Genomic DNA, 14707 nt, shown 5'->3' on the forward strand with positions numbered 1-14707 from the left:
ATTAAAGCTTATGGATTCATTTGCTCCAAAATCACATACCCCAATAGTTCTGCCTTCAATTGAAAGTACTTTAAATTTGTATCAACAATGAAAGTAATCTTAATATTTTAAATGCCTTTCTGTTTTCTTTGTTATGTTCTTTTCTTCAGAGGAGATAGATATGATGCCTTACGAGCCTGCATTGGAGACACTTTGTGTCAGAAGCTACAAAATTTGAATATCTTCTTAGTAAGTATAATAATGATGAAAATAAATAGTACATTCAAACTGCTATTATATATCATCAAGTTAATTTATTAAAGCAAATTTGACTATAAATGAGTAGTTTCTAGCATAGTAGACATTCAGTAAATCTTTAGAACAGGAGTTTGCAAACTATGGCTGGCAAACCAAATCCATCTTCCTGCTTGTTAATAAAGTTTCATTGGAGCACATTCATTCACTTATTATTGTCTAAAATTTCTTTTCTGCTACAATACTAGTTTGACAGAGACCATATGGACTGCAAAGCTGAAAATATTTGCTGTTTGGCCCTTTACAGAAAATATTTGCCAACCCCTGATCTAAAGAATTAATACATTTAAAATGAAAATATGTGTATTATAGTTTTGAACATTACATAATTTTCTAGAAATACATTAAAATTGGTCAGGTGTTTGTTTTTTGTGTTTTTGTGTTTTTTTTCTCACCAAATGGAGGACTATGGAAGTGCATTCTATCTTTCTTAAATTCCCAGATAATCTTTTTTATTAAAATACTAGAGGCCCAGTGCACAAATTTGTGCACCCATGGGCTCCCTCAGCTGGCCTGCGCCCTCTCGCAATGCAGGACCCCTCAGGGGATGTAGTAGTGCGCGAAGCGGCAGGTGGCCGGGGAGGAGCCCAAGCCCAGGCCGGGCGTTGCGCTGCTCCTGCTCATCCCGGCCCTGTTGCACCTGCCGCTGCAGCTGCTCGGTAGTGCTGCTGCAGAGGCAGGAGAGGCTTATGCCACCGCAGCTGTGCTTGTCAGCCTTGAGCCTGGTGTCTGGCACCTGTCGGTCAGCTGAGCGGTGCACTGACCACCAGAGGGCTGCTCCTGCATTGAGCGTCTGCCCCCCTGGTGGTCAGTTCGTGTCATAGTGACTGATCGCTTAGGGTTTTATATATACAGATAGCACTGATGATTTTTGCTGTTTGTTTTTAGCTTATATTAAAAAAATTAGCTCACTATTTGACTTTCCTTTGGAATTTTAAAATGTTTTCTCTTTAAAGGAAAGGCAAATATTGTGCTTTTTCTTACTTTGGTTTAGACTTTTTTTATTTTCTGTAACTGAGACACTTAATAATGGCATCATAAACCAGTTAAAACTTTAAACTAAAATGAATCAAACATGTTCAAATTATTTTTAAAGTGTTTATTGTGAGTTAGCATTTGATGAAAATTATCATGAAATTGCTCTTTAGTAAGTAGAAGCTCTGATTTTATTTACTTCGATATATTTTTCTTCTCCATAGGTAGGATGTGGAGCCATAGGCTGTGAAATGTTAAAAAATTTTGCTTTACTTGGTGTTGGCACAAGCAAAGAGAAGGGAATGGTAAGACAAATATCCTTGAGAGTTAAAGTGTATACATATTTCTGTTGGTGTCCACTTTTGAACTGCATAGATCTGAAAGATTGAATTTTGAGGATAGGTTATTAAGCTAGAAATTGAAAGATTCTGATTTTACTCTGACAACTTGTCAAAAGTTATGTGGCCCTGTGGCAAATTACTTTAATTCTGTGCTCCTAATTTCATTCTCTAATACTGTGCAGCTGATATCTGTACAACCTACCTCATAATGTTATTATGAAGATCAAATGTGAAAGGGCTTTGCAAACTTTAAAGCATATAAATATTGTTACTATTTTATTAGATACTAGTTAATTATTAAGTAAATCTTTAAAATGGGCAGAGCTAACATTAGAAAGTTGAAGACTAATCAGATATAATTTCAGTTAGTGGATTATCAAAAGAATAAAATAAACTCGTGTATACAATTTAAATTCTTAAGACTATAAGTGTGAGTTAATTGGGAAGCCATGTCATATATTTTAATAAAAATATATTTCACATTAAGATGTAAACTAGCTTCCCAGAGTATTGACTTCATAGATTTTTCATGGTAACTAATAGTAATTTTATAGTTAAACTTGGCTTATTGTTTCACTCAAAGAGGTTATTCGTTATTATTCCTGCTCAGTATTTCTAAATGTTGTGTACTACAAACTGCTATTAATTCTAGTGGTTTTAAAATATATTTCTCAAGAAGAAAAAATCCTTAGTTGCATCCATTTGGCAATCACCTGAATACTTTAACTTCTTGTAAATTCACAATGCATATCCTATATAATCCTATATAATAAAAGCCTAATATGCTAAATGTCTGGTCAGCCGTTCAACCAATCAAAGCATAATATGCTCAACTGCTCGCAATGATGTGCACTGACCACCAGGGGGCAGACACTCTGACTGATGGTTAGCTTGCTGCTGGGGTCTGGCTGATCGGGACTAAGCGAGAGAGGCCAGACACGCCCTGGAGCCCTCTCACAGTCCCTCTCCAGCTGGCCAACTTCCCGTGTCCCTCCCCAACCGTGATTGTGCACCAGTGGGGTCCCTAGGCCTGGCCTGCACCCTCACACAATCCGGGATCCCTTGGGGGATGTCAGAGAGCTGGTTTCAGCCCAATCCCGCAGGCCAGGTCAAGGGACCCCACTGGTGCACAAATTCGTGCACCGGGCCTCTAGTCTATATATATATATATATATATATATATAAAAGCCTAAACAACCGTTATGACCGGTCGACCAAATGACTAGTCGACAGGTCGCTATGATGCGCACTGACCACCAGGGGGCAGATGCAGGAGCTGCCCCTGGTGGTCAGTGTGCTCCCACAGCCAACCTCCTGCGGCCAACCATCCTCCCGTGGTCCCTCCCCCCAGCCAGCCGGCCAATCTCCTATGGTCCCTCCTCCTGGCCAGCCAACCTCCCAGCCCCAATCGGCCCGATTGGGACCGGGCGAGACAGGCCCCGATTGGCCCTGATCACTGGCCAGGCCGAGGGACCCCACCCATGCACAAATTCGTGCACCGGGCCTCTAGTTAGCATATAAATATTAGGAAAAGAGTTTCAGTAAACAGGCCTACTGACTTCAGGTAACAAAACAAGGTAAGTTAATTGGGATGGATTTTTATCTTATTGCAACACATAGACTTGCTGTGTAAATTTTTTTTTTAAGTTTTACATATGTAGCAAAACTAACTGGAAAGAAGGAAAGAGAAGCCAGGTTCCAGGAACCAAAAGAGAAATTAATTCCTAAACTAAATGTTATGGTGACTTCTAAGCATTTGTATTTTTCTTTTCTTTCTTTTCCTTTTTTTTTTTTTTAATTGATTTTTAGAGAGAGAGAGAGAGAAAGAGAGAGAGAGAGGTGGGGGACATCAATTTGTTGTTCCATCTGTTTATGTAATTATTGGTTGATTCTTGCCAACCAGGGATTGAACCTGCAACCTTGGTGCATCTGGACAATGCTCTAACCCAGTGGTCGGCAAGCCGCGGTTTGCCGCTCTGTTGACTAATGAGTTTGCTGACCACTGACCTAGACTCTCGATTCCAATAATTACAGGCTGTTGTTGTTCCTTGTGATTAAGCCCCTATCCTAGTGGTCAGCAAACTCATTAGTCAACAGAGCGGCAAACCGTGGCTCACGAGCCGCAGTTTGCTGACCACTGCTCTAACCAACTGAATTATCTGTCCAGGGCCAAGCGTTTCTTTCTCGAATATTTGTCCAAAACATTAAATAGAAAGAGAAGTCACTCATGACAAATTAAAACACAGAGCATGCACCACACTGGTAAATGAGGTCCAAAATTATACAAAAATTTTATGAGAGAATTAATATAGCAAATTTAGGACCATTGAAACCTCTAGAGCTCTGACTAAAACAAATGCAAAACTGCATCATGGTGATACTTAAACACCCAGAGTACATAGGATTATTCAGAAAAATCATCATCCGTTAAAGACAATTCACAATAAAAAGTGATTATCAGCTAGGAAAAAAGTACCACCTAAAAAAATAATCAGCCAAGGAAAATGGAAGAATTAGCTTTCTAAGTACAATAGGTAATAAATAGGAGTGCTACAGATAATAGAAAAATCTAGAGATAATAGAACAAACTTTAAAATGAAGTTAGAAATGATCAGAGATTAAAGTAAATAAATAAAAAGAGAAATGATCAAAGATAAAAAAGAGGAAAAGAAACAGGGAAAACGCACTGAAATTTTTTATAAAAAGCCGAATAAGAACTTCTATATAGTAAGTGAGCTCAAAATTCATATATATTAGAAGTGAGAATTTATTGGAAATTGCAGAGTCCAATGTAAGTGCAGAATTTCCATAGATAATGAGGAAGAGACAGTTTCAAGGATAATGGCAAAAGTTTTAACTTTTGATGGTAAGTGCATGATGCATTATGCAGATGATATGTTATAGAGCTGTACACTTGAAATCTGTATGGTTTTATTAATTAGAGGCCCATTGCACAAAGATTTGTGCAATAGGCCTTCCTTACCCTGGCTGCTGGCACCGATTTTCCTCTGGCACCCGGGACCCAGGCCTTCACTCCAGCCTCAGCGGAGAAGCCAAGCTTGAGGCTAGGCTTCTCCTCTCCGGCCACAGTGAGGCTTGGCTTCTCCTCTCCGGCCACAGTGAGGCTTGGCTTCTCTGCTCCGGCCGCAGCGAGGCTTGGATTCTCTGCACAGGTGGTAGCGGAAAAGCCAAGCCTCTTCAGTCTTCACTCCGTGCCTGCGTTTGCAAATTAACCCGCCATCTTTGTTGGGTTAATTTGCATACTCCTGATTGGCTGGTTGTCATCACGGAGGTACGGTCAATTTGCATATTTCTCTTTTATTAGTGTAAATGTCACTCTAATAAATTAAAAGTAAATATAAAGTAATGAAAGCTGAGATATGGGCAACAACCACCAAAATGAAAAGAGACAAGTGTGTTCAAACAAATCAAAGGCAAAGATAAAAAGAGAGATTACCTAATAAACTTCTCATCAACAACAAATGCATACCTATGCCCTGGCTGGTGTGCTCAGTTAGTTGAGTGTCGGTCACTGGTTCAATTACAGTTAGGGCATATGACTAGGTACAAGCTCAGTCCTCAGTAGGGGGTCTGCAGGAGGCAACCAGTGGATGTTTCTCGCATCGATGTTTCTCTCTTTAAAAACAAATAAAAACATTTTTTAAAAAAAGAAATGCACACCTAAAGATAGGGAATCAGATCTTCACAGTGCAAGGACAAATTGGTATCAACCCATATTTATATACCCAGCTAATTATCCTTCAAGACAAGTAAAGATATTTGACAAATAAAATGACAAAAAACTACCACTTACTGGTTCTCACTGAAAGAATTATTAGATAACATGAGCAATGCATGAAGCAAGGGTAAGTAGAGGCATTTGTCAACATCTTAGATTGATTTTTAAAACCTTTAAAATATATGATTTGGAAGTGGGCGGTTAAAAATAAGTAAAATGTTCATTGATAACATGGAAAATAGAAGGGAGACTTTAGATACCATCTAATTGTTCAGAAGCAAAATATTTTAATTAATTTTAGATAAGTCACATACGCATGTTTAAATTTTGAATCCAACCACATAAAATAAATGTTTAACTTGCTTGATCTGTTCTTTTGCTAAGCATTAATTATAATTAAGTGTAAGTATATAAAAGAGTAATAATGGTAATCATTTTGGAATATTTGTATTCACATAATTTTTACCAGCCAAAATAATTTACAATAATGGTGGGAGTAGTTTCAGTCATCCTGAGAAAAACAAAATAGATTTAAACTTATTTGTTACATAATTTCACCCATTTTCTTTTCTTGATATTAGGTTACAATTACAGATCCTGACTTGATAGAAAAATCTAACTTGAACAGACAGTTCTTATTTCGTCCTCATCACATACAGGTATGTTGCTATGTATTTCAAATTTAAATCATCTGTTGTATTATACAAAACAGAAGAGAATTTCCTTTTAATACATAGAAAATGGTGCTTGACAAGCATAATATATTCTTTATTTATTAGAACCTCAAATTACTAAATAATGGGAATGATTATAGAGGAAAATATTTTTTAATGTAAAAATTGGTTTTGCAATGATTTTGGATATTAAAAACCGAGTTGTGAATTGTGGGTGGTATTTTTTTCATTTTGTAATCACCAAATTATGTCAACATATTTTATTTTAGAAACTACATATATATACAGAAACATTCTCTCTAATTTGAAGTGTTCAAGTTTAGCATTTATAATTTTGTGCTTTATTGATTTTGTTTGAATAACATCCTTTTTTATTATAAAATAATGCTTTTCCGTCTTTTTCATAGTGATCCAAAAATTTAAGTCAGAAAAAGAAGCAGTTTAATCAGTCAAGCAAATTTGCTTTTACTTTTGAAATGTTTTTTTATTTTATTTTTTAATGACTCATAATCATAGCTTAAGAATGTCATAAACAGAAAAATAACTAAAGCAGGTGGTATAGTTAACCTAATTGACTCATTTATCCAAATATAAAGAACTAAGTAACAGTGTCTTTCATGACCTATAAAATGTATGTCAGAAAATTTATTTAACTGTGCATTTAACTTATAGAACTTGGCCTATTTATTATTTTACTGAGTTCTAGCAAAGTTTCTGCTTTGTATGTATATTAACAGCACTGAGAAGTAAAAGCATGTCAACTAAACAGTTTAAGAAGAGACAGAAATACCATATTAAAACTAGGTGCATGTATTCAAACAGAATGGTCTATACACATTTAGTGTCAAAGCCAGTATTTTCAAGTGAACTTTGTTGACATTTGAAATGACAGTAATAATCTTTAAGAAAATAATGAATTATGTTGAGGGTATTTTTTTTATAAAACTTGAAACATATGTAATAATTTTTTTAAATATTTGTATTCAGAAATAGTAATATTTTTTAAAGATTTTTTTCTCAAAGTGTTAAATTACTATATGTTTGAGAGCTTCTGTTATGCAGTTTGAATTTCTAATATTTTACTGAATGTATTCTCATCTTTTTCTGGGCACTTAGCCAATTTATAATTAGGAAGAACAATGTGCTTTTAGTTGGACTTTTAACTAGTTGTTGTTGTTGTTTTTTAATTGATTTGAGAGAGAGAGAGAGAGAGAGAGAGAGAGAGAGAGAGAGAGAGGAACCAACATCTATTTGTTGGTTCCTCTTATTTACGTATTCATTGGTTGACTCTTGTATGTATCCTGACCAGGGATCCAATCCGCAACTGTGACGTATCAGGAAGATGCTCTTAGCAACTGAGCTACTCGGACAGGGCCTAACTAATATCTCAAGAACTCTAAAGCATTTAGCTGTAAAAGAGAGGTTGTTTAAATTTCAATTAATAATGTGTAAATTATTTAGACTACTGGGCACTATTAAATGTAGTCTGAATACAGTCTGAATGTAATTTCCACAAACTAAAACATGGAAATTTATCTCATTCTCAACTCCGTACATATTTTCCAGAGTGACAAGAATGTGTAAGTTCAATCATAGGCTGTCTTTTTCTGTTTAACGTTTATTTCTTCTGCTTGTTGTTATTTGTTTAGAAACCTAAAAGCTATACTGCTGCTGATGCAACCCTGAAAATAAATCCTCAAGTGAAAATAGATGCACACTTGAACAAAGTATGTCCAGCCACTGAGGCTATTTACAATGATGAGTTCTATAATAAACAAGATATAATTATTACAGCATTAGATAATGTTGAAGCCAGGAGATATGTAGACAGGTATGTAATTGAAATTTAGGTTCATTGTCTTTATTTATTTTTTAAATGTTTTTATTGATTTTAGAGAGAGAGAGAGATGTCAGTGTGAGAAACATCAATCGGCCGCCTCCTACATGCTCCCTCCTGGGGTTGGAACTGCAACCCAAGCATGTGTCCTGACTAGGAATTGAACCTGCAGTCATGCAACCTCACAGTGCATGGGATAGTGCTCAACCAACGGAGCCACACCGGCCAGGGCATCATTGTTTTATTGTTTGTTTTCACTTCTGTTTCCCATGCCTATTTGTTGAAAAGTTACTTAATTTTTTAATTTTCCTTTATGTTGCTATTATAATACTTCTCAAACCCTGTGATGATTTCTCATTATACCTAGGATAAAATTTAAAATCTTTAACGTGACCTCAATGTATTTTATAGTGTCTGTCACTTAATTCTCCACCTCTCCAGCTTAACATTTACCTATTCCTTCCTGGCTCCCCTTATTCCAGCTATACATTTGTTTTTTTCAATTCTTACAGTGCATCCATCATTTTTTAAATTATTATTACTAGAGACCCGATGCACGAAATTCGTGCAAGAGGCTTGGCCCTCACAGCTGCAGCGGCTGTCCTCAGCCCTCGCAGCCCCGGCTTCATCCGGAAGGTCGTCTGGAAGGACATCCAGAAGGATATTCGGCTGTCCAGTCTAATTATCATATTACGCTTTTATTATTATAGACTAGTGGCCCTGCGCATTCATGCGCAAGTAGCTTGCTGCAGCTTGCCTCAGCTGGCCGCCCCGCCCACCGCTGCTTGTAGCTCTCCGCCGCACGTAACTCGCTGCCCTGCCCTCCTGTAGCTCTCTGTCGCAGGTAGCTCACTGCCCTACCCTCCTGTAGCTCTCCACCTCTTGTAGCTCGCTGTCCCACCCTCCTGTTGATCAGTCGTTAATGTGACGGCATCCCGACCAATTTGCATATTACTCTATTATAAGTATAGATTTTTTTTACCTCAGAAACTTGCACATACTCTTCTTCAGCCTCAGGAAATTATGTTTATCTCTTTTCAAAACTCCTGATCCCAAATTTACCTATTTATTCCTCATTTACCTTAGTTTTTTTCTTCACCCTATAGTTGCAACCTAAATGTCTTTCTTTAACTGCCAAATTCTAAATTAAAATCTCCTATGGTAATGTTTCATAGCACTAAGCATTTTCCTTCATAGCACTTTTATTGACACACATATTTATTTAATGTTTTTTTCCTCATTAAATCATTTATTTAGGAACCATTTACTTTTCCATCACTGTATCACTGGTGTTCAACACATGATGTCATTCAGTAAACATTAGTGAAATAAGAAGGAGAATGGATGACTATAATGTGTACATCTTACATAATTTTTCTTACATCTTTATATGTCTCTTGAATGTTAGGGTGTTAGAGCAGATATATTAACAGAGAAAAATTTATCAGTTCAGAGTATAGTGGAAAGTTTATTTTTCCTTTCTTGGTCAGAAGAAGGAAAAATAACTTTAATAAATTGTATAGAATACAGGTATTATAAATATTTAAGAAGGTACAGTATTGTTCGGAATTAAGAAAGTATTCGGAAGATACAGTGGGATAGAACCGATAGCCAGAAAGTAACCAAAGAAGAAATAGGAAGCAAAAGAAGAAAAGATAACATAGCTAAGAACATAATGGAAAACAAGCGAAAAATGTGGTGGTGGTGGTGGTAGAAGGTAGAGACAAAAATGACTAGATTGAACAACATAATGTTGGGGGAAGGGAACAGAAATGATTAATTAGTTGTTTGGTGGTAATGTATGTTTCCTAAAATATAGTCCAGTATTGATCAGTGTGTGAAGTGGTCAGTAGACAGTGGTAGGATTTCCTCTGCCTGCATTGCTATTACTCACTTTTGTGCTTGTTTCCTATTGTCTTTTCAAATAGCCGTTCTGTAGCAAATCTACGACCCCTCCTGGATTCTGGAACAATGGGCACTAAGGGACACACTGAAGTTATTGTACCTCATTTGACCGAGTCTTATATTAGTCATGTAAGTGAACCGATTTTTTAAAGTAAATGTCTCTTCTTTATATCTCATCATTTTATTATCTTCATCAGTCCTCAAATTTGATTTAGCTTCTCTAATCCTGTTTTGATCTGCCAGTGATATTCATACATATATGTATGTACAATTTTAAAAACATAGATGAACTGATTTTTTTTAATCATCAAAATTTTGGTTTGGAGTCTGTCTTTTACTGTTTACTTCTCAAAGCTGTTTGATTCGTTTTCTAACAACCATTCAACTAACTCATGAGATATTAGGAACCAAACTATTTTTTTTTCCTATAAATGATATATAGATATAATTTTTTAAAACCCCACAGTAATCTTGATATACTGGTGAAGCTGAAAATCACTGGCCTAAGAAATAATTGCAGGCCTTGGGATTTAAAGAAAGATCAACCTAAGTCGTAAAATTGAAAGAAGTATATATATTTTTTTTTCTTTTCTTTTTCTTTTTTTCTTTTTTTAAAGAAGTACATATTTTACATGTGTAAATATCCCTTTATTTAATGAAAATGTTTAGCTTAGTAAAATTTCAAACATTTTATAACTAGTAGCCCTGTGCACAAATCCATGCACCAGTGGTTCTCTGTGGGGACTTGCCATTCCACACCTGCTGCCCAGAGGCTCTCCACAGCCCAGAGGCCCATGTGCTCCAGGTCAACAACGCAAGCATTATGCCAGGCTGCTCACACTGCCAGCTCTCAGCAGCCGCCCCCCCGCCCAGAACTGGGGGACTCCAGCGGGGCTGAGAGGACTGGGCACCGCCATCTTGTGGCTATGGGCGCCTCCATGTTTGTGACGGAGTGACGGTTAATTTGCATATTACCCTTTTATTAGATAGGATATTTTCCCATTTACTCTCATGAAATCAGAAGTTTATATAATAAAAACATAGTAAACAAATTGATGAATTTAATTTGAAGGAAATTAGTTGGAGAAAATCATGATATGTTAGCTGTCATGTTGGAAATTTTTCAAAGTAGAGAATATTATAAAATTCCAAAAGTTCCATTGATTCTCTTGTTCTATATCTTTATCAAACCTTTTCCTGTCTTCTCTGATTTCATACTCAAAATTGAGAATTTAATACTCTTCTCACTTACCTCTTTGGCTTATATTTTATGGTATTTGAAAAATCAACAAACCAAAATATAAATACCCAAGTGAAAAGAGACCAACTGAGTCATTTTACATTAGGTAAAAAAAATAAGTATGGGCCAAATGTACCCTATTCAGGATATAAATTTTTTTCAGTGGTTTGTTTTTACCTGAGACAATATAGGCATTTGCCATTTACTTTACATACTTTCTACTCAAAGCTGTACCGAGCATCAAGGACATATTCATGTTCCCCAGTTTTTTTCTCCATGGAGAAACTCATGGTATGCTGAGAACTGTATTGGGGATTCTTGAATTACTTTTCATAATAGGGAGTAGTATAAAGTTTTAAATGTAACCTCGATTCTGGGAGGGGAAAAATTAGTTATATATGGTGGTCTTCCATGGTGCCAAAAGTGATCATACTATCTAATAAAAGAGTAATATGCAGATTGACCATCTCTCCAACACACAAGATGGCTGCCCCCATGTGGATGCAAGATGGCCACCACAAGATGGCCAGCAGGGGAGGGCAGTTGGGAGGGACCAGGCCTGCAAGGGAGGGCAGTTAGGGGTGACCAGACTGGCAGAGGAGGGAAGTTGGGGGCGACCGGTCCTGCAGGGAAGGGCAGTTGGGGGGAACCCAGGCCTGCAGGGGAGAGCAGTTGGGGAGGGGAACCAGGCCTGCAGGGGATGGCAGTTAGGGGTGACCAGGCCTGCAGGGGAGGGCAGTTAGGGGTGACCAGGCCTGCAGGGGAAGGCAGTTAGGGGCAATGAGGCTGGCAGGGGAGCAGTTAGGCATTAATCAGGCTGGCAGGGGCGTGGTTAAGGGGTGATCAGGCTGGCAGGCAGAAGCGGTTAGGGGCAATCAGGAAGGCAGGCAGGCGAGCAGTTGGAAGCCAGCAGTCCTGGATTGTGAGAGGGATGTCCGACTGCCCGTTTAGGCCTGATCCTACTGGGATGGGCCTAAACGGGCAGTCAGACATCCCTCAAGGGGTCCCATATTGGAGAGGGTGCAGGCTGGGCTGAGGGACACACAACCTTCCTCCCCCCCCCCCCCCCCCGTGCATGAATATCGTGCACCAGGCCTCTAGTAGAATTTATGTTTGTTTTTATATTGCTATTAACAAGTAGATTAAGTATCAAAAGAATCAGTTTTTCTTCTTGGTGCCTAGAAGAGAGAAGATATAAAAATACTGGATTTTTTTTATTTTTGAACTTCACTTTTTTAATGGTCTTAAAACATTCAGGTAAATTCAGCCAATAAAAAATTGCCATTGCTTCTCTTAACTGTCTGTTGTCACATTTTATAAATTAGCGGGATCCCCCAGAAGAGGAAATACCATTTTGTACTCTGAAATCCTTTCCAGCTGCTATTGAACATACTATACAATGGGCAAGAGATAAGGTAATAAAATATATTGTTAAAGGAATTTTTTTTTGTAGTAGTAGAAAAGAAGATATTCCCAGCTTCCAATTAGACTTCGGTTTATAACTTTTTTCTCTCTTTTCCATAATAGTTTGAAAGTTCCTTTTCCCACAAGCCTTCATTATTTAACAAGTTTTGGCAAACCCATTCATCTGCAGAAGAGGTCTTACAGGTAATAATCAGTATGTTTTAATACAAACAACACTTTGTGTAATTTTATTTAAAAGTTCCCTGCAATTGGTTTATTTTACCTCTTTAAAAAGAGTTTAATGGGATTATTATTGTTTGTGGTAAGTACATGAAGAATCTTAAAATTAGCAGGTCACAAATGATCTTTATAAAAAAGTTTTTTGTTTTTTTTTTTTAGTTTGGTCGAACTATATGGAGTTGCCTGTATTTGACAATGTTTCACCCACAAAACATCAATTCATATGGTTCAACCTAATAAGAGTGTATATAATGCTAGGAGAGCTACAAATAATAAAGCAACTCTTTGTGAGTTCTAGTGAAACTTTCACGATTGGATAGTAATATCTCAGACTTATACTCTCATGGTGAGGACACTTCAAAGATGTTTTCTTTCTTTCCTTTAATCCTAAAATGCTAGCTTTTTAGTATAAAACATTATTCTTAGTACTTCTTTTAGTCAGTACATATATACTACTAATAGCTAGCAAGACATGAGAATAATTTGGAAGACAAGAAATTTTAGAGTTAAAATTTCATGTGCTTTTTTTTTTTTTTTTTTTTTTGCTGTTTCCCCTCCAAAAAAGAAAGAAAGGGAGAGAGGAGAAAGGCAAGGACAAGGAGCATGAGATGGCACTTCAAACTTTGGCTAATACTCACCTTGGAGAGAGGGAAGAAGGCAGAGAGAGAACTGTTGTTAGTCCTTATCTTTTGTAGGTTTTTTTAAAACTTTTTATAATGGAAATGCATTTGTTTTGTTTTCTCTCATTCTAGAAGCTACAAACTGGACACAGTTTAGAAGGCTCATTTCAAGTTATTAAATTACTTAGCAGAAGACCTAGAAATTGGTCCCATTGTGTAGAATTAGCAAGATTAAAGTTTGAAAAATATTTTAACCATAAGGTAAGTGTGCATTATAAAACATTAAGAAAAGGTCTGACCTTGGTTTATTTAATTACTACAAAATTAATTTCATTGACCTGAAATGTCTACTCTTTCTTTCGGGAAGCTTTTCAGAAATAAGTAGTAAATTAAATGAGAACAAGTGCTGAGCACACAACTAATTTCTCTTTAAATGTCACTTATTAAAGAATGCATTTAAACTTCACTAATTGGCTTGTTAGATATAAATTTAACTTATCCTTCTCTTTCTGTCTACAGAATTGGGTTTTATTAGATAGAGGTTCCTTCTGGAGTATACGGAATATTATTTCATCAGTAGTCTAAATGTAGTTTGTTTTTTAGAGTAAACGAAAAGGCTGTAAAAATAGAGAAATTTAGTCAGAAATTTTGTTGTAATTTTGCCTTCTCCATCCTGTCTGATAATCATATTTTGTGTTTGTTTCCCATTTGTAAAATGGGTGTAATAAGTTAATACCTAATTGATAGGGCAGTGATGAGGCTCAAATGAGTTAATATATGTATAAAGCATTTAGAACAGAACCTGGCCCATAAATACTCAATAATATTGGCTGTTATTTTTACCTCCAATAACTTAACAATTGCTAGAATGTGTCCTGTACTCTCTCTTTAGTAGGTTTTCTTAAACTTGTTATAATGGAAAAATTTGAGAACAATAGAATGTAGAGAAAATAGTATCATGAACTCCCATGTAATCCTCATATATCTGTCACTAAAGTTGAATAATTATCAACTCCTAGATAATCTTGTTTTAATCTATAACTGCACCCTTCCCCAGATGGTTTTGAAGCAAATCCCAAACATACCACTTTAAAATACAAAATAATATGTATTTTACTGGTTTAATTTTGTTTTAATTTGTAAGTTGCCGAGTAATATATAAAATATGCCACCATTTCTGTAAAAAGGGATGAAATAATCTAATTTGTGCTCACTGTAAATGCTGTTAACCTAAAAATAAAAGGCCAAATTGAGCGGCAATAAGCATTTAGATGAGATCCAAAAGAATAGCTATTTAGGAAGCACTGATTCAAACAGAAACAAGAATAGTATTCCGATTAGGAGGTGAAGGCAAGGGATATTCATGAGAAGGAGAAGGAGAAAAATTACAGGGATAAAAGGGAGGATTTTTTTAAAGGATCTTAATACTCCAAAGAAA

At 36.4% G+C, this 14707-nt stretch overlaps 1 protein-coding gene across 1 annotated transcript in view; it reads left to right on the forward strand.

Moving 5' to 3' along the window:
* Positions 1 to 14707, forward strand: part of UBA6 (ubiquitin like modifier activating enzyme 6) — a 72820-nt gene that overhangs the window by 42510 nt on the left and 15603 nt on the right. Inside the window, exons 16-23 of the mRNA XM_080676020.1 lie at positions 150 to 228; positions 1494 to 1574; positions 5931 to 6008; positions 7673 to 7854; positions 9789 to 9894; positions 12331 to 12420; positions 12533 to 12613; positions 13402 to 13530. Coding sequence (XP_080532146.1) covers positions 150 to 228; positions 1494 to 1574; positions 5931 to 6008; positions 7673 to 7854; positions 9789 to 9894; positions 12331 to 12420; positions 12533 to 12613; positions 13402 to 13530 — 826 coding nt within the window. The remainder of the gene's footprint in view (positions 1 to 149; positions 229 to 1493; positions 1575 to 5930; positions 6009 to 7672; positions 7855 to 9788; positions 9895 to 12330; positions 12421 to 12532; positions 12614 to 13401; positions 13531 to 14707) is intronic.

This window comes from Plecotus auritus (assembly GCF_963455305.1).
Source record: "Plecotus auritus genome assembly, chromosome: 1".
Classification (NCBI taxonomy): domain Eukaryota; kingdom Metazoa; phylum Chordata; class Mammalia; order Chiroptera; family Vespertilionidae; genus Plecotus; species Plecotus auritus.